This window comes from Phoxinus phoxinus (assembly GCF_949152265.1).
Source record: "Phoxinus phoxinus genome assembly, chromosome: 5".
In the NCBI taxonomy this organism is placed as follows: Eukaryota; Metazoa; Chordata; class Actinopteri; order Cypriniformes; family Leuciscidae; genus Phoxinus; species Phoxinus phoxinus.
Window position 1 is genome coordinate 43,455,594 of NC_136880.1, and position 27,048 is coordinate 43,482,641.

Sequence of the window (27,048 nt, forward strand, 5' to 3'; positions counted from 1 at the left end):
TAAAACAACAAACAAGATGCTCTCACTGTCCCTCGTACTGTGTTTATGAAATATTAAACTCTAGATATGTTATCTTGCTGTTATGAGGGACTGAAGGAGCTTTCTCGTAGTCGGTCAAATAGTAAACAAGCGCGACACAAACGCAGATACCGCTGTTTAGTGATGAGTGGAGTTGTTGTGGGTGCCGCGCGTGCGGACGGAGAGCAGCTGGAGTCGATCTAGCGAGCGCGTTCACAGCTGCAGATTCGCCATTAGCCCCGATCTCCATCATCAGCTCACTAATGAGGGCGGGACCGGGAGAGGAAATCCCTATCAAGACAATCCTCTGGGAAAACCATTCCCGATGACCGGCACCACACACACCTCACGTGCAGTTCATGCAACAAGCTACACATAATTAGCAATGTCACCATGCAGTTAATGCATTGTTTAATGCAGTGTTTATTAGAAATGCACGGTTTATTCGTGTGCATTATTATCTAACTTTTCTAAAAATGAAGATTAAAAATCACAAGATTCCCATGGACTTATATTTAGGGGGTCAAAACTTTAATATAATAGCTCTATCAAAGCTCCATCCACTAACAAGTACCAGGACAGACGCTAACAACAGGCTAATTCATGCTAATAACGTTAAAACATGTTAGAAACATGCTAATTCATGCTAGTAACATGGTAGTTCGTGCTAACGGCATTAAAACATGTTAACATGTTTAATGTCGTTAGCATGATTGAACATGTTTAATGTCGTTAGCATGATTGAACATGTTTAATGTCGTTAGCATGATTGAACATGTTAACATGTTTAATGTCGTTAGCATGAATTACCATGTTACTAGCATGAATTAGCATGTTTCTAACATGCTTAACAACATTAAACATGTTAACATGTTTAATGTCGTTAGCATGATTGAACATGTTAACATGTTTAATGTCATTAGCATGATTGAACATGTTAACATGTTTAATGTTGTTAGCATGATTGAACATGTTTAATGTCGTTAGCATGAATGACCATGTTACTAGCATGAATTAGCATGTTTCTAACATGTTTAACGACATTAAACATGTTAACATGTTTAATGTCGTTAGCATGATTGAACATGTTTAATGTCGTTAGCATGATTGAACATGTTTAATGTCGTTAGCATGATTGAACATGTTAACATGTTTAATGTCGTTAGCATGAATTACCATGTTACTAGCATGAATTAGCATGTTTCTAACATGCTTAACAACATTAAACATGTTAACATGTTTAATGTCGTTAGCATGATTGAACATGTTAACATGTTTAATGTCGTTAGCATGATTGAACATGTTAACATGTTTAATGTCGTTAGCATGATTGAACATGTTTAATGTCGTTAGCATGAATGACCATGTTACTAGCATGAATTAGCATGTTTCTAACATGTTTAACGACATTAAAACTTGTTAACATGTTTTAATGTCATTAGCATGTTTAATCATGCTAGCAACGTGTTAATTCATGCTAATGACATGTTAAATCATGTTAGCAATGTGGAAAAACCTGCTAATTCATGTTAGCAATGTGTCGAATCAAACTAACATATAAAAAATATAAATCATACTAGCGAACCTGTTAAAACATGCTAGAAAAATGCTAAATTATGCAAGCAACATATTAATTCATGCTAACAGCATGCTAAAACATGTTAGCAATGTGGTAAGACATGTTAAATTCATGCAACGTGTTAAAACATGGTAGCAAAATGCTAATTCATGATAACATCATGTTCATTCATGCCAACAAAATACAGAAAAATGATAGCATCATGATTGAACACTTTGGTAAAATGAATTAACATGCTAGTAGCAACATGCTTAAACATGTTACCAACATGCTAAATATTGCTAACAATATTCTAATTCATGATAATGTGTTATAAATGCCAGCAATATAAAAATGCATGTTAGCAATGTGCGAGAACATGCTAGTTTATTCTAGCAACGTGCTATAAACATGTTAACGACATGCTTATTTATGTTAGCAAACTGCTAAATCATGTTCACAACGTATTGAAACATGCTAGCAAAATGCTAAATCATGCAAACAATGCGTTAAAACATGCTAATCCATGTTAACAACATGTTAATTCATGCTAGAAGTGTTAAAATCATACTAGCAACATGTTAACTCATGCTAGCAATGTCTTTCTCTCTTTGTCTTTCCACTTCACTAAAAAAAAATGTATTTAAATCTTTTTATTGGAGATAACTTCACTAAATTTAAAGCTTATAATTCACAAAAAGTGAAATGTTTCCCATCACATGCGGCGCGCGTTCGGAGATCAGCGTGTGAACCTCGCGGCGTTCGGAGGCTCTATCAGCGCTGTGGTTGTGACTGCATCGGGAGAATTCCTCAGCTGAATGTCACGTCGCCCCGATGGCCTGATTCGGGGGTTTGAGTCTCTCCCACACAGATAGAGGAGATCGCAGCTGCCTGACCTTCACTCCGCGGGACAGAACCGCAGACCGCGCTCTGAAGATGCATGTGCGCTAAACACATCCTTCACTGAACTGTGTGTGCGAGAGCTGCATTCTTCATGTGTTTATTTATGAAGGCTGATGATTCAGTGACTATAAAACCACTCCGACGTTCTGGGGTTACGTTATTTTCCAAATAGAGATGTTCAACTCATCTGGTGAAAAAGTATTACATTTAATTTAATTCATGCTGGTGAAAAATGTATTCATTTTTTTATATAAACTCATGATTTTTCCCCAAGTCATCTGGTGAAAAAGTACTAATTAAATTGATTTAAATTCTTCTGTTAAAAAAATATTAATTCATTCATTTAGATTAATTCATGATTTCTTTGAAGTTATCTGGTGAAAAATTAATTAAATTTATATTTATCCATGATTTTTCCCAAGTAATCTGGTGAAAAATTAATTCAATTTATATTTATCCATGATTTTTTCCCCAAGTAATCTGGTGAAAAATTAATTCAATTTATATTTATCCATGATTTTTCCCAAGTAATCTGGTGAAAAATTAATTCAATTTATATTTATCCATGATTTTTCCCAAGTAATCTGGTGAAAAATTAATTCAATTTATATTTATCCATGATTTTTTCCCAAGTTATCTGGTGAAAAATTAATTCAATTTATATTTATCCATGATTTTTCCCAAGTAATCTGGTGAAAAATTAATTCAATTTATATTTATCCATGATTTTTTCCCCAAGTAATCTGGTGAAAAATTAATTCAATTTATATTTATCCATGATTTTTCCCCAAGTAATCTGGTGAAAAATTAATTCAATTTATATTTATCCATGATTTTTTCCCAAGTAATCTGGTGAAAAATAATGAATTCATTAATTTAGATTAATTCATGATTTCTATGAAGTCATTTGGTGAAAAAATAATTCAATTTATATTTATCCATGATTTTTCCCAAGTAATCTGGTGAAAAATTAATTCAATTTATATTTATCCATGATTTTTCCCCAAGTTATCTGGTGAAAAATTAATTCAATTTATATTTATCCATGATTTTCCCCCAAGTTATCTGGTGAAAAATGAATTCATTAATCTATATTCATTCATGATCCCCCCTCCCCCCCAGAAAATCTAAATTCATTTATTTAAATTAATTCAAAATTTTTCCAAGTCATTCGGTGAAAAATAAATAAATTTATATTAAAAAAAATCTTCATCTAGTCTAAATTCTCATGAAAAAAAATATATATTCCGGTATATATATTTTTTTTTCCGCATACAAATATATATCATAGAAAAACAAACATCACAATGTAATTTTTTCCAATATTGCGCAGCCCCAGTGAGCGGCATCCAGATAAACGTAAAAATCTGCATTATTATGTGTGTAAAAATGCTATTGTGAAAGTTTGATCAATTATCCAGTGGATATGACTTGTGGCCTGTGGTTACCGATGTCACTTCTGGTTGATTGGTCAGATGTGTTGCACAGACATACGCAATAGCAGCATGTTTTGATGTTTTTTATTTAAAAATACATCTTGAAAAGCGATTATATGAAACTTCCTAATGAGTAAAATGTCTGTGATGGCGTCGGCCGTTGGAATGATTAACAATGGACTCGTCACTCCAGAATATCCCTGAACATCTTCCTCTTCTTGGACTCTCCCGTCTGCGCCTCCATCCAGTCGCCCTGGCGCTTCAGGAACGCCGTCAGACCGAATTTGGCCCAAACGTGCCGCGCAAACCGATCGGATCGAAGCTGAGATTCACTGGGGACTGAGAGACGAGAACATGATCCAGATTAAAGAACTTCTCAGCTCATATTCGCCTCGTCATTCTGACCCAAAAATCATTTTGTTAAAAATTGAGTGTTCATCAGAGGGACTTTTGTCGCACTTGAACCACGAATACACAGATTTATTTTTGAACGAATTCGAGGAGTTTTGTGGTTAAAATTTTAAAAAGTAACAAATCCTCTCGGGTCAATTTGACCCCCAAACTAAAAATGCTAAAACCTTAACAAAAAATAATTTTATCATTTTTATAATACATGTGTATCTGAATGCATACTGAAGTTAACTGACTTTAGGACCCAGAGGAACTGCTCATTTGCTCCATATATAGATCTATTTCATCTAGAGTCATGAAATATCATCTTATATTATTATTATTTTTCCACAAGAGGTCAGCAAAGACACAATGTAAGATATTGAGCTGAATTTGTGAGTAATTTTGAATTGAAGTTGAAATTATATGAGGAATGTGCTTAAATGACTATTTATTTATTATTTATTGATCAAATCTGGTAATTTAAAGGTAAATATAAATAAAAAAACGATGAAATAAAATAAGCTCTCTGGACAAAAAAAAAAAAAGGTATAATTTCAGGGCTTTGGGTAATTTTGACCTGTCGCAAGGATTTGTTACAGAACGTGAGGGTTAAATAAATAGTTGTTTATAATGAATGTCACTATAATTTCATAAATTCCTCACTTACTAAAATTGTATTAATGGTGATGTTCAATTTTTTTCTTTTTTTTAAATTCTTTTCAAATAGGAGTTATTTAAGTCATCTGGTGAAAAAATATTAATTTATTAAATAATATTAATTAATTTTTTTTCAGTTTATCCTGTGTAAAATGTATCCATTCATGATTCCCTCCCCCAACCCAAGTCATCTGGTAATTTTTTTAAAAATAATTAATTAATTAATATGAATATAATATCCGCGTTAAGAATGCAATTTTGACCCAAAATTGTTGTTTTCTGGGAAAATGGCTTCACAGATAAATCTGCAGTTTCTGCATGAACGCATGTTTTCTCACCGAGTTTGTCTGCTATTCTCCGTCTCTGACTGATGGTGGCGCTGTTCCACACGGCCTCCAGCAAACGACTACCGTACATCGAACACGCCAGATCCACATACATGTCCTGCAGCAGAGATATCATGATTCAGATTATCATTATTATAAACATTATTTTACCAGGAAAGAAAGCACATTGAGCGTCCATGCCAAGATTATCAGCAACACAACTCACGTGGGTTTAACAAATGACATTCATCCATACATATATATATAGAAAACACACAGGCCAATTTTAAAATAAAATAAGTAAATAAATATATAAGTTAGGCAAAGCATCTACAAAAAAAATGGTTCTGTCTCCAAGTCTTTCAAAATCACTTTAAAATGAAACCTGAGATTCAACTTAAAGGTGCAGTGTGTAAGTTTTAGCGCATCTAGTGGTGAGGATGTGAATTGCACCTAACAGAAGTTGCGGTGGCCGACAGGAAGTGATGTCGTCGTATGAGACAACAGAGAGTAGCCAGTTCAGCAATGAGGTTTCTTTACAAAGATAAATTAATAAATTACGTTTACTTGATTATTCAGTAAAACGATGTTATTAGGGCCCAAGCCCTGAAAGGGCGCAGAGCCCTATTGTTCTTCTAAGGGTTTTTTGTTATTCTTCTTTATAATATTTTTTTTTTCAAGGTTTTTGCCACTTTTGGGGACCTTAACGTGCTCAAAAACTCTTGAAACTTTGCACACTGGTCAGAACCCGCGGCCATTAGAGCCGGACTGAAGCTGGTACCCGGGCGTGGCAGGGGGGCTCGACAGCGCCCCCTGGAACGGGGTCCGAAAACTTGGTCCATAAATCAAACACGCTTGCATGAAATAATATGAAACTCGGTACACTTATAGATCTCACCGGTTCATATATCCTTCATGCTCTGACTTTTTACCCCAGCCCAACAGGAAGTCGGCTATTTGGCGTAGTTTAAAAAACACATGCAATGGAATTTAAAATACTCCTCCTAGACGATTCAACCAATCACCATGAAACTCGGTGTGCATGAAGTCAAGACATTGAGGATGAAAAGTTGCGAGGGGATTTTTGATATCTCGAACGGTTTGGCCGTGGCGAGGAAACGAATTTATGGCGAATATTGGAAACAGGAAGTGTGTTATAACATCCTTATACATTAACTGATCTTGATGAAACTTCAGCAGTGTGTTCGCTGTAAGAAGCCGATCACATGGATGTGACTATTGTGAGTCAAAGTTATAGCGCCACCAACTGGCAACAGGAAGTGTGTCACTTTCAAAATGCTTTGAAATCACCCTCTTATTTTTACCCGATTTGCTTCAAACTTCATCTGTATAATGTAAACACACGACAGATGTAGACCTGTGAAAGGATTATTGATATCTTTAATACTGTCGCCATGGCAACGCTTTAAACTTTTATATTCTTTTTGGATGCATTTGAGGCTCTTAACATGCTTCAAATTGCATGAAACTCAACATGCATTTGACATTTATTGTGTAATAGACATGTGCGAAGTTTCAGAAACGGGCGTGGTAAGGGGCTCAGTAGCGCCACCTTTAGTCAAAAATGGGGTATTAGTTTTACCTACAGTAACCAAACTCGGTACGTATATTCTTCTCTTCGATCCGGACAACTTTCTAATTTACAGTCATTAGCTCCGACCAACAGGAAGTCAGATATTTTGGTTTGAATGTGTACTGTTTGGAGCATTTTCCCTCTGCCCCTCTGTATGTGTGTGTGTGTGAGGAGGGGGGCTAGTTTAGTTTAACCCTTTCTCTGCTGTGTGCAAAATCTCTGGCACTTTTGAGGGCCTTAACATGCTCGAAAACTCTTGAAATTTTGCACACAGGTCAGAACCCGCGGCCATTAGGGCCAGGCTGAAGCTGGTACCCGGGCGTGGCAGGGGGGCTCGACAGCGCCCCCTGGAATGGGATTCGAACACTTGTCCGTATATCAAACACGCTTGCATGAATTAATATGAAACTCGGTACACTTATAGATTTAATCGGGCCGAACAACTTTCCCTGGGTCAAGTTTTATGCCAGCCCAACAGGAAGTCGGCTATTACGGGTTGATTGGAGAACGCTTGCTCTCGCATTTGAAACACTTCTCCTAGAGAATTCATCCGATGACCACGAAACTCGGTCAGCATGAAGTCAAGACATGGAAGATGATAAATTGCCAGGGGATTTTTGATATCTCGAACGGTTTGGCCGTGGCGAGGAAACAAATTTATGATTAAAAAAGGATGCATAAAGTGTGTTATAACTTAGTTATAGTTTTACCTACAGTTACAAAACTCAGCGTGTATATTGATCTTATCAAGCCGAACAACTTTCTAATTTACAGTAATTAGCTCCGACCAACAGAAAGTCAGATATTGTGGTTTGAATGTGGATTGTGTCTCTCTCTGTCTCTCTGCCATTCTCTGTGTGTGTGTGTGTGTGTGTGTGTGTGTGTGTGTGTGTGTGTGTGTGTGTGTGTGTGTGTGTGTGTGTGTGTGTGTGTGTGTGTGTGTGTGTGTGTGATATTTTGGTTGGGTGACAGTTGTAGGTTACAGTTTGACAAGAGTTTATAGTTTAACAAAAGCACAATTTTGTGCTTGATTGCGAGTGTACACAAATATAGAGAAACACTTTGAATGATGTCCTGTGTGAACAAAATGACGGAGTATGTTTTTATGTCTCCATTCGATCGAGCCACACACGCACGCACGCACGCACGCACGCACGCACGCACGCACACACACACACACACACACAGCATTCCAATCTTGACATCGCAGCATGTTCATTATAGCCTTAATAAAATTTAATAATAAAATAGTCAACCTAACATGAAAAAATTACACTGCTCTGTTTAAATAGTCAGTTGTACAGTTCGTACCGTTCACAGTAAGCACCGCTCCACTGTGATGTTTCCAAGCATATATATATATATATATATATATATATATATATATATATATATATATATATATAATTAAAGCTGCAAGCAGCGATGGAGGGCCCAAGCCGGTAGCACCGCCACCCGGTGCCTTTAGTGCAACTAAAGGCACCAGGGTGGCGGTGCCACCGGCTTGGGCCCGCAATCGCTGCTTGCAGCTTTAATTGTGAATATTATTGTTACTTGTTCATCATTGTGTCAGTGTTTTATTCGTGACGTTAGCGCTTCTTATCATGAAGAAGAACATAGTGAGGAATTCAAACTTGACAGAGACGTGTGAAGCTTTACCTCCATCTTCTTCAGGATCTTCCCCCGGCCCTTATCGCTGGCCAGCGTCACCATCACCTGGAACGCGTGGCTCCCGAAGGGGTCGGTGGCGAAGGTCAAGAGGTCACGGGCGCAGAGGTCATGGAGGCTGTTCATCAGAACCGACCGCTCTTTAAACCCGGCCAGAGCCTGAACCAGCCGAGAGCCGTGATAACATACGGAGAAAGCCTGAGGAGAAGCCTGAACACACAGACAGAGCATGTCACCTGCACACTGCACTTTACACACTACATACTGCACTTTACACACTACATACTGCACTTCACCCGCTGCATACTACACTTTACACACTACATACTACACTTTACACACTACATACTGCACTTTACACGCTGCATACTGCACTTTACACGTAAACTTTACACGCTGCATACTGCACTTTACACAAACTTTACACGCTGCATACTGCACTACTTTACACGCTGCACTTTACACACTGCATACTGTACTTTACACACTACATACTGCACTTTACACGTAAACTTTACAGGCTGCATACTGCACTTTACACAAACTTTACACGCTGCATACTGCACTACTTTACACGCTGCATACTGCACTACTTTACACGCTGCACTTTACACGCTGCATACTGCACTACTTTACACGCTGCACTACACGCTGCACTTTACACGCTGCATACTGCACTACTTTACACGCTGCACTTTACACGCTGCATACTGCACTACTTTACACGCTGCACTTTACACGCTGCACACGGCACTTTACACACTGCATACTGCACTACTTTACACGCTGCACTTTACACGCTGCATACTGCACTACTTTACACACTGCACACTGCACTTTACACGCTGCATACTGCACTACTTTACACACTGCATACTGCACTACTTTACACGCTGCATACTGCACTACTTTACACGCTGCATACTGCACTACTTTACACGCTGCACTTTACACGCTGCATACTGCACTACTTTACACGCTGCACTTTACACGCTGCACACGGCACTTTACACACTGCATACTGCACTACTTTACACGCTGCACTTTACACGCTGCATACTGCACTACTTTACACACTGCACACTGCACTTTACACGCTGCATACTGCACTACTTTACACGCTGCATACTGCACTACTTTACACGCTGCATACTGCACTACTTTACACGCTGCATACTGCACTACTTTACACGCTGCATACTGCACTACTTTACACGCTGCATACTGCACTACTTTACACACTGCATACTGCACTACTTTACACACTGCATACTGCACTACTTTACACGCTGCACACTGCACTTTACACGCTGCATACTGCACTACTTTACACGCTGCACTTTACACGCTGCACTTTACACGCTGCACTTTACACGCTGCACTTTACACGCTGCACTACTTTACACGCTGCACTTTACACGCTGCATTCTGCACTACTTTACACACTGCACTTTGCATACTGCATACAACCATACATGGTTGCGCAAACGAACTAACCTCATTCAAGCACACTTAACAAACCTGGTTAAAATTAATAAAACAATCTCCTTATTTGTTGCATTATTAATATTTTTCTGTAACTGACTGCATGTGCTGAAAAAAATTTGAAATAATATTTCATAAAAACCTTTAATAATGCCAAAGTAGTAAGGGAACACCAGTGACAAAAAAATAGTACATGCGGTCTTTAATAAATGCACAAAAATTATAAAATATCATTAAGCTGTAATTTATGTGTATGCAAATAGTCAAAGGGTAATCTAATAATGTGGTCTAAGTTTAAATGTTAGAAGAAGAAATCAATTTTAAGACATCTTGCCATACCAAAAGTGGACGTTTCTGTAGAATGACCCTTATGATGTCAAAACATTTACTCGAATCAATGAACAGCACTAATAAAGCCAGATACAGATACAGATGATTATATAATAATACAGATAATTAACTAAAAAAAAGTTATTTCAGGGTTTAGTTTCCCTTTAAAGGAGATTTTCTCAAGGTTTCGATTTTTTTGCTCCCTCAGATTCCAGATTTACAGTCATATCTCGGCCAAATATTGTCCTATCCTAACAAAACATACATCAATGGAAAGATTATACATTCAGCTTTCATATGTGTAAATCTCAATTTCAAAAAATTGACCCATGTGACTGGTTTTGTGGTCCAGGGTCACATTTGATAAAAGTTCCCATACTTTACACTATATCCACACTCACCTGTGTGACGGAGTCGCCCTCTGCTGTCTCGGTGTTGAAATACACTTCATACGTCAAGAATGACAGAAACAGAGGCAGACAAGAAACTTGCAGAGACGCCGGTTCACTGCAGTGAAAGGCCTGATGGGAAATGGAGTTTAACATTTAGTATCAGCTGATCTTAATGAAATACCAGACTTTGTCAACTATTCATGAGGAATAGTATTAGAGAAAACAGCATGGTCAAATAAACAATACATAAAGTTGACGTGTTGAAAAACTAGAGTTGAAACTGAAACTGGTTTCAATGGACATTTTTATTTTATATAGTGATTTTGAAAGACTTGGGCTACGTCTACATTACTCCGGATACATTTGAGAACTGTGTTTTCGTTTAAAAATGCTCTATATGAATATAAATAATGAAATTATCACGCAATTTTTCTGCCAGGATCATTTTATTTAGCTAAATATCTTTGGTTTTATGCACGACGTGTTTATTTTATTTCAAGTAACCAAAATGCTCTTATGATTTTAGTTAACAATAACAACACTGATGAAAGGATGCATTTTTTTCTTTTGCTGAATGTTGATAACCAAATAGATAGTTGATAAACCAAAATGATAATTCAAAATATTGTGTTCAGCAGAAGAACGGAAGTCATAAGGTTTGGAATATCATGAGAGAGAGTAAATAATGACAGAATTATCATTTCTGTGTGGACTATCCCTTTAAATACATTTTAAGGCAGCGTCGATTAAACATATACAGGTGAAACTCAAAAAAATAATTAGAATATGGTGCAAAAGTTCATTTATTTCAGTAATTCAACTTAAAAGGTGAAACTAATATATTATATAGACTCATTACATGCAAAGTGAGATATTTCAAGCCTTTATTTGTTATAATTTTGATGATTGTGGCTTACAGCTTATGAAAACCCCAAAATTATAATATTGTGAAAAGGTTTTCATAAGCTGTAAGCCATAATCATCAAAATTATAACAAATAAAGGCTTGAAATATCTCACTTTGCATGTAATGAGTCTATATAATATATTAGTTTCACATTTTAAGTTCAATTACCAATTATAGCACTTACACACGGGAAAAAGTCAGATTTTCAAGATATGTTCCCTTTTAAGGTGCAGTGTGTAATATTTAGGAGGATCTGTTGACAGAAATGCAATATCATATACATAATGTTTTCAGTGGTGTATAAAGACCTTACTTAATGAAGCGTTATGTTTTTATTAGTTTAGAATGAGGCATTTCTCTCGACACACACCGCACATCGACATGTTTCGACGGACAAACGCGTTTCGTTACTGTGTTGTTCTTCATGATAAGAAGCGCTAAAGTCAGCGAATAAAACACTGACACAATGATGAACAAGTAACAATAATATTCACAATAACATCGTTTTACTGAAAAATCAAGTAAACATAATTTCTTAATTTATCTTTGTAAAGAAACCTCATTGCTTAACTGGCTACTCTCTGCTGTCTCAGACGACGAAATCACTTCCTGTCGGCTACCCTAACTTCTGTTGGCTGCAATTCACAAACTCACCACTAGATGCGCTAAAACTTACACACTGCACCTTTAAATCGAGAAATGCGAGGAATACAGTTAGAGATTAGTGCAGTAATTCCTCCTGACCTGCAGGAGGCGCTGTAGCAGTTCTCCCTGCCTCTCCTCCCACTGAACGCAGCTCTCCACCATCTGCACCACCACCGCGATGTTCCCCGCCGCGAGGATCGCCTCGAAACCCTCCATCAACTCGTCGAAGATCTTCAGGAACTGAGCAGATGGACATAAGAGGCGCATGTTAAAGGAAAGACATGGTTTCTCCAAAAAATAAAAATAAAGTCAAATTTAAGGCTTTTAAAGACCTTACAGAGAGAGAGAGAGAGAGAGAGAGAGAGAGAGAGAGAGAGAGACGTGTTTCAGACAGCGCTCGAACGCTTTGAATCGAGTTTCTTTGCCCTTGAATGGACACATGTATACAAAAATGATGTCTAAATACCCGTCTCGGCAAGTATTCTCTCGGTTCTGTCATAAGTCAACAGTTCAGAAAGAAACCGAATGTCTGTCAGTTTTTTTGGTCAGTGCATTCAGTTTTAAAGGAGTAGTTCACTTTAAAATTACCCCATGATTTACTCACTCTCAAGTCATCCTAAGTGTTTATGACTTTCTTTCAGACGAATACAATCAGAGTTACCGGTATATTAATAAACACCCTATCCATGATAAAAGTGCATCTATCCATGATAAAAGTGCATCTGTCCATCATAAAAGTGCATCTATCCATCATAAAAATGCATCTGTCCATCATAAAAGTGCATTTGTCCATCATAAAGTGCATCTGTCCATCATAAAAGTGCATCTATCATCATAAAAGTGCATTTGTCCATCATAAAGTGCATCTGTCCATCATAAAAGTGCATCTGTCCATCATAAAGTGCATCTGTCCATCATAAAAGTGCATTTATCCATCATAAAGTGCATCTGTCCATCATAAAAGTGCATCTGTCCATCATAAAGTGCATTTGTCCATCATAAAGTGCATCTGTCCATCATAAAAGTGCATTTGTCCATCATAAAAGTGCATTTGTCCATCATAAAGTGCATCTGTCCATCATAAAAGTGCATCTATCCATCATAAAAGTGCATCTGTCCATCATAAAAGTGCCTCTATCAGGACATTTTTTTATATAACTCTATACTCTATAACTTTATAACTTTATATTCGTCTGACAGAAGAAAGTCATGAACACCTAGGATGGCTTGCGGGTGAGTAAATCATGGGGTCATTTTCTTTCTTTTTTCATTCACTATCCCTTTAAATGTAAAAAAAAAAAAAACAGTACTGGTAAAGAAAGCGTCACCAGTTTGTGTGGTGTGGCCGCTGCGATCAGGCTCTGGATGGGGAAGTTTGCGATGGGATGAAGAGCCAGAGGCATCAGATGAGATCTCAGGTGGTTCCTGTAAACGTCTCGCAGCAAAGCTTTCTGGGAGAACTGGAAGATCTTCTGCAGGAGATGACTCCCGGACTGGTCCTTCATGAACACCAGCAGAGGACTGAAGCACACATACAGTTACCAGTCAGTGCGAGACATCCACACTGTAGACTAGTGCATATCACAGCATTTCTTCTTCTAACTCAACTTAGAACATGTAGTCATCTAGTTATTACTGCTTAGGTTTAATTTATTTTTAATTTCGGCTTTAGTTTTTATGTATTTACAGTTACATTTTTTTTTAGTTTTAGTCATATTTTAGTCATCTGAATAGTTTTAGTCTAGTTGAGGCGTCCAAATACAATAAGATTTTAGTCTTCAGTCTAAAATCTAAAGGGTTTAGTTAAATTGTAATGCATTAATTTCGAATTTCTCTAAAATCTCCAAACCCATTATATACTCCCGGAGAAAACGTCTATTAAACTGTTAATATTAATGTTTTTAAAGTTTGAAAATGCAATACAGACAACAGATTTAATCTTTAAAATTACATAAAGCCACTTTTCCTAAAGTTGAACACAATCTTCTATTCAATTAATGATATATGCATTCTTTAAAAAACTTGCATACATAATTTATTTGTATAAATTAGATATAGTTAATCCTTTTTAAAGCTATTAAAGAGCAGTGAATGCTTTTCTCTTTTTCTTTTGTAGTTTGATTAATATTAAGAGCTCAGACGTCATTAGGTTTATTACGCACTGTCACTTTAAGGCTGAATGCGCGGATCCAACATCTGATAATCTCACAAGTGCTTACGTTCTGTAAAGACAAAACCGACTGTGTTTATGATCAGTTCTGACTGGATCTCTTCCCAAATCATCCCTACCTAACATTTTCATCTAGTTTCTGTCATTTAAAACAAGTTTTTATTTAATTATAGGCTCATTTCTATAAAAAAAATATGTTTTTTCATCAAAAACGAGACTATTAACACTGGGCTCGATGATCTTCCTCACCTGACTCCAGGAGCCGAGCTGAGTGATGTCAGGTATCCCATGATGCTCTTGTTGAGCTTCTTGCACAGTTTGGGTCTCTTCCGGTGACACACCGCCAGCAGAGTTTGAAGAGCCGCGCAGGCGGTCAGATTCGACACGAAGACTGGGGAGAAATGCAACATCGGAGTTTGATTTGCTAAAAAAACACAGTTGAACATCACCGAAATTTTTATGTAGAAATTTAGAGAATATAGAAATATAGTGGGGGGTTATTACAGTTAATTAAAACAATTAAAAAACATGAGTTACTTGAATTAAAATAAACGTTAACTGAAATAAAATGTAATAAAAAAAAATTGAGCTAGTTGCCTTTAGTTTAATTTAGATGATTAACTACACTTACAACTATTAAAAGTATTTCTGTTGATTGAAATAAAGCTAAAATAAAATATAGTATTAATATTAGAAAGAAAAACTCAATGAAAATTAGAAATGTTGGTTATGTTGCTTTGGCAATAGAGATCTACCGATAATCTGTTTTACCGATATTGTTCCCGATATTTAAGGATTTTTACCATAATCGGGTATCGGTTTTGTAATATCGGTTTCACTGATAAACGGCAAATATAATTACCATAAAACAGAAACAAAATAAATATATATCGGTTCTGAATATCGGTTATTATCGGGCACACAAACATGCAAATAATTGGTATCGGTAATAAAAAAAACAATATCGGTCCATCTCTAGTTGAAGCACTGCAATTATTAACTGAAAAAATCTAATAAAACTGAAAACCTAAATAGCAATATATAAATAAAAATAAAAGACAAAAGCATGTAACTAAAGTGAGCAAAAAAGCTAATTCAAAATACTATTAAAACTAAAATAAAAACACAGACTTGATATACTAAAATCACCAAAAGTGAAATGAAAAGACATTAAAATTATTTGCAGGGTTATTAAACTTAACTAAAAAACTTAACATAAAAAAAGTGTTACTTATAAAAAAAGATAAACGTTGACTGAAATAAAATAGAAATGATAGAAGTTGCCATAAGTTTAACTTGACAACGGCGGTGGGAAGATGTGATTACCGTTGATGTTCTCCATCAGATGGTCGGCCAGATGCTTCAGCTCCCACCAGAACGATGTGGGAATCTCAAAGTCCACCAACTCAGGTTCACATCTCTTGTCCTTCTTGGCTGAACACACATTAAACAGAATAAAGCTGATCAGATGCTCTACATAAAGAAGATTTCTAGACACGTCTACGCACTTCATTCCACCAAGCATTGATTTACATAATTGATTTATCTACATAATTGATTCACAAAACATCGATTGAAGTTAAAGGTGCAGTGTGTAATATTTAAGAGGATCTGTTGACCGAAATGCAATATCATATACATAACTATGTTTTTATTATCTTAGAATGAGCATTTCTCTCGACACACACACCGCGGGTCCGCTTACATCGACATGTTTCTACGGTGGCCCTGAGCGGACAAACGCGTTTCCTCACTATGTTGTTCTTCATGATAAGAAGCGAATAAAACACTGACACAATGATGAACAAGTGACAATAATATTCGCGATAACATCGTTTTACTGAATAATGAAGTAAACCTAATTTCTTAACCCCCTGGGGTCGGCAATCACGCCGGCGTGATCTGCTAGCTTTTTTTCTTATCAGTGCAAAAGAGATTCAAAATACTTTGTTGGTTTTGATCTTACATTTAAGTGTTTTACATCATTCGATCCAGTTAAGTTTCTATTTTTTTTGTGTATACTCACAATAAAAACAAAGTGTTGTGTTTTTCGCCAAATAAAGAAAAATAAACATGATGCGAGTTCTGCCTTCTCTCTGTCAGGGAAGTCCATTCTGAAACGCGTCTGAAAATGAACTGTAACTCAGCGAATACTTGTCACTCAGGAACGAGACATTTGTCTTTATGAAGCTAGAATTCTCTTCTTTTAAATGAAGTAATTTATATTAAAAAACACATATTCTTAGTTTATGTAATCCGTTTGAAACCAAGGAGAGGCGCAGTTTTTCGTTCTCTCTTCATTATTTTTAATGAGCTGATGCCGCCACGCCCCCCGGCGCTATTCACATGCTAATAGTTGAGGTGATCTATACGCAGCGCACACGCCCTCCGATCAATGCCATGATGAATACACGCAGTTTCTCGTCAGATTCACGGATAGTTCATCGCGTTTTGAGGATGGCACGCTTCTCCGGTAAAGTCGTCCTCCAGATGATTATGGACAGCGAGGAAGAATTCACCTTTTCCTCAGAGAAAGATCGCATCAGACGGAACGGCTGCATTTTCAAGAGTGAATTGATCCCACAGAGGATACAAGTTCGAGTAAGTTGTTTAGTGTTTATATAATTCTTTTCTGATTATATAGAACTCATGTGAATTTTCAGACTATATTTTGCTTAGTTTTGGTTAGCTTTTGACATCTTACAGGAAAGATTGCCTTACAATATCCCTAACATTCGTATATGGTCGTGTTTCAATGTGATATTACTCTCTAAACATATTTGTATTATATTTCAATCCGTTTTGATTAGCTTATGACACTGATTATCATGCTAAAAATACTGACTTTTGCGAATATCTGCTTAGGTGTAAATATGATTTCGTGCAAATATATTTCAGCCTACGGTAAAATGTGATACTGTCTGAATACTAGACATTATATTTTTATATATAAATGTTCGGTTTTGGTTAGCCTATGACACACGCTAAAATATTGCCACAGATGATTGTGAATGCAGGTGTAAATGTTTGAAATGCTGTAAATGCGTGCGCAGATAATGGCCATCAACAGCTCGCGATCTATGGCCCATAAATAGATATTTCTCCGTCCTATGGCCCATCAACAGATATATAGACTACATGCATTGTGCGTCCATACCCATTAATCGCCCATCTTTGGATAATGTATGCTAACACAGTTGTTTTTATTTTTTTAGGAATGTGTTTGCATCACACTCTCCTTCTCCAGCAGAGGGACACGCAGGTGTCGTTCAGTTCTCAATCGAGAATGATGGTAAGTGCACAGACGTAATATTTAACTGATGAAATGTAATTGTGTTTACAATATACATAATATACTGGTCATAATATACAAGTAGGGCCTACCTATTCTTGTGTGAAATTACAAAATCGGTTGTCTTTTTCTTAATCCATGGCCATAGTGATTGATAGCGATAATAATACAGTTTCTTTGATTGTGTTATCAACAGATGTGACAATGAACATGTCCAAGCACCGGTCCCGAAGAGAGCCATGGCAAACAAGCAACAGGTCCAAGTCCTGTCATGGAAAACCGAGACTGATGTTGACATGGTTGCACAGACTGCGTGATTCCTGCCTGGGAAACTGGACCGCAAGTGACCTCTGTTTACTCACATTCGCCCATGAGTCTGTTTGTAACAGTATACACTACCTTTCTTTCTTTCTTTTAAAGGATGTGTTAAAGTATATAGTTAGGAAAGATTTCTATTTTGAATAAATGCTTTTCTTTTTAATAATAATAATAATAACGATTTTTCCAACATTGATAATACCTGATTATTAAATCATGATATTAGAATGATTTCTGAAGGATCATGTGACACTGAAGACTGGAGTAAGGATGCTGAAAATTCAGCTTTGATCAAAGAAATAAATTATATTTTAAAGTATATTAAAATAGAAAATCATTATTTTAAATTGTAATAATATTTCACAATATTACTGTTGTTTCTGTATTTTTTATCAAATAAATGCAGCCATCTTCCAAAAATATAAAAAATATTAAAAATGGTAATGTGTCCAAACGTTTGACTGGTACTATATGTTTATATATGTACGGTAGCACTGTGGTCTTGTGAGGCACAACATTTAGTTCCTCCACATAGAGGAATTACAATAAAAACAGATTAAAAAACAAAACCTTTGAATGTCCTCTCATTCTCAGATTCTCCTCTCTGCCTCTCAGCACTGTGATGGGGCATTAGCCATGGATGGGGGAGTGTCTATTGTCTCCCCTCATTCATATTCATGGCCATCAACACCCCTACGCATACAGCAGTGCTGGCACAAAAACTGACTTGCAAAGTTTAAATCATTATATTGTTGTTTTGTGAAAGAGTGATCAGAATGATTTTCACATCATTTTGTAGTAAACATTCTAGCCAACAAGAATGGTAACTCAAAAGTCTTGCGCCAAACTATTCAGTATGAGTTATATGAGCTCATTGCAGTGACACATTTTTTCCCAAAACTTACTAACCACGCATAATATTTTTTTTCTATAAAATGCAAACATGTAACTTCCATTTTGCTCACATATTATTGTAGCAGAGATTGTGCTGAATACAGCAGAATTATGTGTTGGCCAAAGGTATGTTGTAAGTAGCTGAGATAAGCACAAATGTCAGGGCATGTCAAAACCTCTCAAGGGCCCCAAAAACCCCTCAGACCCCAGGGGGTTAATTGATCTTTGTAAAGAAACCGAATTGTTTAACTGTTTAACTCTCGGAGAGCTGGAAGACGAGCCTATTTCCCAAAAAAGTGGAGTGTTCCTTTAAGGTACAAATTATACAAAACGAAAAAACTTGAAAACGTTTCTCCGACGCGCTCCAAATCTCCCGACATATTGTATTCAATCCATTTCCACGTCCCTTTATGACGTATCCCATTTTCGATATTTTCTTTCTTAATTAACGGATTAAATTTAAACAAAAAACAATAATATCGTAAAATTGTAACGAAAATATGAAACCCAATAAATGTACTTAAACGGCGACAACACCAACACAAGTCTTACATTTATACAGCGCTTTAACTATATCAAGGCTAACTTTGAAACATGTCCACGGTGCAAGTCTTATGATGATGATGATGTTTCTGACCTTTCTGAGCGCCGGGAGTGTCCCGGGTCACGCATCCGCCGAGCACGTGCATGAGTGTCCGGAGCAGATGCGATCCGTACGGGTCCTGAGCGAACGCCACCATGTTCTCCCGGACCACTCCACTCACACGCTGCACCTGAGCCTCCAACATCCCACAATGCTCCTCTTCTCTGGCCCCCGTGACGTCAGGCGTCTCCTCTGTAGAGGAACATGATGAGGCACTGTCAACACGGTTCACCTGCTTCAATGCAGACTCACAAACTCAAACGCCGAGCGACACTCGACAATTAACCAAATTGGTTCTTCCAAAAATACACAACTTTTATCATGGACAGAATATACTTTAAAACAGAAACGGCCATTATAAAGCTTGGAAGAGCCAGGACATTTTTAAATATAACTCTGACTATATTCGTCTGAAAGAAGAAAGTCATATACACCTAATTTTCATTTTTAAATGAACTATCCTTTTAAACTGCAGTTCATCCACTGGCCACTAGAGAGCGGCTGCAGAAGAGACTCAGTCCCATAGACCCGCATGTTAAAATGCCCAACTTTACAGCAGAAATAAACATGTTTACAGTCTGGTGCAAAAAGTGGTTTTGGTCTATATAGATAATGTTGCCCTTCATGACGACTGTGAGAGGGTGAATTATTTAATAACGCATCCGTTTAAATTATATTAAGCCTTAAATTTCTGCATAATTAGGGGCACCTCTTTCAAACCGTGTTTTTGAGACTGTCTTTGGTTCACTGCAGTTTTAAGCAGAAAATACTCAGCAATGCTGTCGACTTATGAACTTACACATGGTGTGTGTTAAAGCAGATTAATATCACCACATAGACACATAAACAACATTAAAAGCTGGTTTTTGGTGCCCTCACCTGTCCACCTGTGCGCCTGTCTCACTGCGCTCTCCATCACATGACCTCCACACTGGTTGCACGCCACGGCTGTGAACTCTGACCCCGTCTCTCCTCCCAGTTCCTCCAGCACTTCTGCGACCTGAGCCGGACTGGCCAGCGCCAGCAAACCCTCCAGAACCAGACTCCCCGTCATGTCCATGGCCACCAGAGCCGCTTTCCCCTTCACCTCCGACAGCACATTCTCCACAAACACACCTGCACACACACACAACACACCTGAGCACACCTGCACACACACACAACACACCTGAGCACACCCGCACACACACAACACACCTGCACACACCTGCACACACACCTGCACACACACAACACACCTGCACACACACAACACACCTGAACACACCTGCACACACACAACACACCTGAGCACACCTGCACACACACACAACACACCTGAACACACCTGCACACACACAACACACCTGCACACACACACAACACACCTGAGCACACCTGCACACACACACAACACACCTGCACACACACAACACACACAACACACCTGCACACACCTGCACACACACCTGAGCACACCTGCACACACACCTGCACACACCTGCACACACCTGCACACACACAACACACCTGCACACACACAACACACCTGCACACACACACAACACACCTGAACACACACAACAACACACCTGCACACACACACAGCACACCTGAACACACCTGCACACACACACAGCACACTTGAGCACACCTGCACACACACAACACACCTGCACACACACACAACACACCTGAACACACCTGCACACACACAACACACCTGAGCACACACAACAACACACCTGCACACACACAACACACCTGAACACACACAACAACACACCTGCACACACAACAACACACCTGCACACACACACAGCACACCTGAACACACACAACACACCTGAACACACACAACAACACACCTGCACACACACAACACACCTGAACACACACAACAACACACCTGCACACACAAACAGCACACCTGCACACACACAACACACCTGCACACACAAACAGCACACCTGAGCACACCTGCACACACACAACACACCTGCACACACCTGAAAACACACACATCACCTGAGCACACCTGCACACACACACAACACACCTGAACACACCTGCAAACACACACCACACCTGCACACACACACACAACACACCTGAGCACACCTGCACACACACACACACACACACACACACACAACACACCTGCACACACACACACCTGCACACACACACAGCACACCTGAGCACACCTGCACACACACACAGCACACACAACACACCTGAACACACACACAGCACACCTGCACACACAACACACCTCTATACACACACAACACACCTGAACACACACACAACACACCTGCACACACACACAACACATCTAAACACACCTGCACAGACACAACACACCTGCACACACACACACAACACACCTCAGCACACACGCACAACACACCTGCACGCACACACACACAACACACCTGAACACACCCGCACACACACAACAACACACCTGCACACACACACACAACACACCTGAACACACCCGCACACACCTGCACACACACACAACACACCTGCACACACACAACACACCTGCACACACACAACACACCTGCACACACAACACACCTGCAGTGCACACACACACACACACAACACACCTGAACACACCTGCACACACACCTGAACACACCTGCACACACACCTGAACACACCTGCACACACCTGCACACACACACACACACACACACAACACACCTGAGCACACCTGCACACACATAATACCCCTGAACACGCCTGCACACACACAACACACCTGCACACACACAACACACCTGCACACACAACACACCTGCAGTGCACACACACACACACAACACACCTGAACACACCTGCACACACACCTGAACACACCTGCACACACCTGCACACACACAACACACCTGCACACACACACACACACAACACACCTGAACACACCTGCACACACACACACACACACCTGAACACACACACACAACACACCTGAACACACACAACACACCTGAGCACACCTGCACACACATAATACACCTGCACACACACACAACAACACACCTGAACACACCTGCACACACCTGAACACACCTGCACACACACACAACAACACACCTGAACACACCTGCACACACACAACACACCTGAACACACCTGCACACACAACACACCTGAACACACCTGCACACACAACACACCTGAGCACACCTGCACACACATAATACCCCTGAACACGCCTGCACACACACAACACACCTGCACACACACAACACACCTGCACACACACAACACACCTGCACACACAAAACACACCTGCACACACACACACACAACACACCTGAGCACACCTGCACACACACACACACACAACACACCTGCACACACACACACACACACACAACACACCTGCACACACACACACACACAACACACCTGCACACACACACACACACAACACACCTGCACACACACAACACACCTGCACACACACAAACACAACACACCTGAGCACACCTGCACACACACACACCCACACACAACACACCTGCACACACACACACACACACACTAGGGCTGTCAATCTTCCTCTATAATACTATTCGAATTCCATTCCTTATTTTTTTTAATATTCGAATATTAAATGCTCAAATTCATCTTATTATTAATATTTACGACATTACACAGGCTTATGAATCGTCAATGCCACTATAGCATTTGGTTGTTGTTACACGTTCTGTCCAATAGAGGGACAGTTAACATTACAATAAACATTTAGAAACGGGTGATCGCGGTTTTTTTTTATGAAACAGCGGAACAAAATGAATTACTTTCATTTGGCAACTTTATATGGACATTTTTCCACTGATCAGTTGTCTGATGTTGTGTCAGAGTTTCACAACTCTGTCAGTGATTGTTGCGCGGCTAGGAACCGTGTACCATTGGCTCAAGCTCGTGAATAAACTCTTTAAATCCAGACCCCTGCGTGATGTTGATCGGTCTCATATCAGACCGGACGCGAATAACGCATCAGGCGCGAGTGATTTCAATGTTAAGTCAATGCAAAGACGCGTTACGCTCTTGATGCGCGAATGGACAGTGGTCAAGCGTATAACTAGACGCGGCAGGCGCGAATTTGACGCGCTATTCGCGTCCGGTGTGAACGCAAGGTTGCAAGTTGAGGAGTGATATTTCATTCAGATTTTGCATATTCTGCTAATTGCCACTTCTTTATTTGTGATTTTCCTATTTATGGTTTGAAATCCAAACACCTTCCACACTTCGCTTCTCAAATTGTCAGGAGAGGTGATCTCCGTTTCCATGGAGACAGTCCTCGCCGCCATTATTGACAGTATTGTTATGACGATGCAGCGTGGATAACGCGCACAATTGTGTTACGATTAAAAAACTATATTGTTTATCAGACGAAACAAAAGCATTTCATTTTCACATGCGTGTGTAAGCCAAGTTGGCGAGAAAGGCAAGATTGCATATAATTAAAAAAATTATAATAAAAAAAGCTACATTCGAATAGTGTAGATTGTTTTAATATTCGAATTATATTCGAATTTCGGAATTCGTTCCAACAGCCCTAACACACACACACACAACACACCTGAACACACCTGCACACACACACACAACACACCTGAACACACCTGCACACACACACACACACACCTGAACACACCTGCACACACACACAACACACCTGAACACACCTGCACACACACACAACACACCTGAACACACCTGCACACACACACACACACCTGAACACACCTGCACACACACAAACACACCTGAACACACCTGCACACACACACAACACACCTGAACACACCTGCACACACACACACACACCTGAACACACCTGCACACACACACAACACACCTGAACACACCTGCACACACACACACAACACACCTGAACACACACACACACACACCTGAACACACCTGCACACACACACAACACACCTGAACACACCTGCACACACACACAACACACCTGAACACACCTGCACACACACACACACACACCTGAACACACCTGCACACACACAAACACACCTGAACACACCTGCACACACACACACACACCTGAACACACCTGCACACACACACACACACACCTGAACACACCTGCACACACACACACAACACACCTGAACACACCTGCACACACACACAACACACCTGAACACACCTGCACACACACTGAACACACCTGCACACACACACAACACACCTGAACACACACACACACACAACACACCTGAACACACACACACACACACACCTGAACACACCTGCACACACACACAACACACCTGAACACACACACAACACACCTGAACACACCTGCACACACACAACACACCTGAACACACACACACACACCTGAACACACAACACACCTGAACACACCTGCACACACAACACACCTGAACACACACACAACACACCTGCGCACACACACATGAACACACAACAACAACACACCTGAACACACAACAACAACACACCTGAGCACACCTGCACACACATAATACACCTGCACACACACACAACACACCTGCGCACACACACATGAACACACACACACAACACACCTGAACACACAACAACAACACACCTGAACACACAACAACAACACACCTGCACACACCTGGACACACATCATCATGTTCATTTAACCCTCACCCTTCCCTCGCGGGTTAAAATGACCCGAAGCCCTAAAATTATACTTAATTTTCTTTCTTTTTCTCCTCGAATCCATTACATTTGTGTGTGTGTGTGTGTGTGTGTGTGTGTGTGTGTGTGTGTGTGTGTGTGTGTGTGTGTGTGTGTGTGTGTGTATTCGTGGTTCAAGTGCGACAAAAGTCCTGGTGTCTTGGACCCTCTGATGAACACTCAGTGTTTTAAATTTTCGGGTCAAATGTAAGAGTTTCTGGTCAAACTGACCCGAGGGAAGAATGAGGTAGTGATGTCCAAAGTACAGACTTCGGCACTGAAAATAAAAAATGTGACTCTCTGAGCGGAATCACAAACGCCTCTGATTGGCTATTGTTCTCACGGGCTCATCAAGTATGTCTGTGATTGGCTACAATCATCAGCGCTTCAAAAACATGTTGTTTACACAGATACAGTGTTGTTTTGGTTAAAACTTTCAAACACTCCCGTGTGTTGATCACTGTAGCCAATCACAGGCATATCTGATGAGCTCGTGAACACAATGGCCAATCAGAGGAGTTTACGGAAACACAGCTGATCTTGTTCTCAGCGCCTCACCTCGGTCCTCCTCGTCGGCGAATCCCTCCTTCAGTCGGTCACTGACGCGCCGGAAGTAACTGACCGTCCCGCCGTCGAGCCGCTGCTTCTTCGACCCGCCGCCGTCGCCGCTGTTCCCCGGAACGGCCCGCTTATGACCCTTCGGTTTACCCTTTAACAACCTTTGACCTTTGGCTTCCATCTTCTCATGCATCACCTTTGATCTCAAGCCTAAAAAATACATTTGATCATTATCCGAGGAAACTTCACTGTATTATTTATGATGGTATTAATACGGCACTGCCACAGGATTTTGTTGTTGTTGTTGTTGTACTAAACCAATAATTAAATTACCATATTCATATATTCACATGATACTACAGAAATACGTCATCATCATGGTAAGAGTAAAACTAATATAAAAACATGTGACACTTTATGGAAGCACATTTCCACCACATAAGAAAAACATATTTCTAATAATAATATTGAGATAAAAGTTGAAAATATGACATAAAAAGTCATTTTTATAAGATTAAAAGTAAAAAAAAATTAACATAAAAATCATATTCATGACTCAATTATTACATAGAAAGACATAATTTCGACAATATAATCTCACAGTTATGGTGTAGTAAGTCATAATTTAGACATTTCGTACTATAATTATGACTTTTTGTGTCATACTTTACATTTATTAAAGCGTTATGTTTTATTTACTTGTGGCGGTTATTGTCTTCCATAGATTTAGTATTTTAAACGGTATTTTCCATGCTAGTGCATTTTCGTGGTATTTTAAAGTATACCAGTAAAACAACATCAAAAATAGTAAAAATCACTGTTATTATAACGATGGTCCTGACTCCTGTTTTGTTAATATCAATAAACACGCAAAAATAGTTGACAATAATACGAGCGACAATCGCTTTAGTATCGAGTCACTCGATTAATCAGCACGATCAATTATTGCACTGATGATCGTGCAAAATAAATAATTGCGATAAGCACATAAATAACATGTAATATTGAGCTTACCAGTGTGCTTCTGCTCACATGTGTACGCCGAAGGCGACGCAGCCTGATGACGCAAGAGCGACGTGATGACACGTACAGTAGCCGTTTCACAAACAAAAGTCCTGTCACGCAAATTACACTATATTTTCTTTTCCTATTT

The 27,048-nt window shown here is 39.2% G+C and overlaps 1 protein-coding gene across 1 annotated transcript; it reads right to left on the reverse strand.

The window, feature by feature from the left end:
* Nucleotides 1–3,980: 3,980 nt before the first annotated feature.
* Nucleotides 3,981–26,997, reverse strand: nop9 (NOP9 nucleolar protein). The gene is made up of 12 exons (XM_079612935.1): nucleotides 26,910–26,997; nucleotides 25,896–26,105; nucleotides 20,508–20,744; nucleotides 19,623–19,820; nucleotides 15,808–15,915; nucleotides 14,731–14,872; nucleotides 13,640–13,832; nucleotides 12,411–12,551; nucleotides 10,770–10,889; nucleotides 8,545–8,763; nucleotides 5,304–5,409; nucleotides 3,981–4,254 (listed from the first exon to the last, which is right to left on the reverse strand). Exons 2-12 carry the CDS (start codon nucleotides 26,086–26,088, stop codon nucleotides 4,100–4,102), a joined length of 1,812 nt encoding a protein of 603 aa, XP_079469061.1. The 5' UTR covers nucleotides 26,089–26,105; nucleotides 26,910–26,997; the 3' UTR covers nucleotides 3,981–4,099.
* Between the last annotated feature and the right edge of the window lie 51 nt (nucleotides 26,998–27,048).

What these genes read in the sequence shown, in the direction of transcription:
- nop9 (XM_079612935.1), bottom strand. Translation starts at nt 26,088, where the DNA reads ATGCATGAGAAGATGGAAGCCAAAGGTCAAAGGTTGTTAAAGGGTAAA. An exon ending in CGCCGACGAGGAGGACCGAG is followed by an intron (nt 20,745 to 25,895) that starts GTGAGGCGCTGA and finishes GTGTGTGTGCAG; the next exon opens with GTGTGTTTGTGGAGAATGTG. An exon ending in AGATCCTGAAGAAGATGGAG is followed by an intron (nt 5,410 to 8,544) that starts GTAAAGCTTCAC and finishes TCTCTGCTGCAG; the next exon opens with GACATGTATGTGGATCTGGC.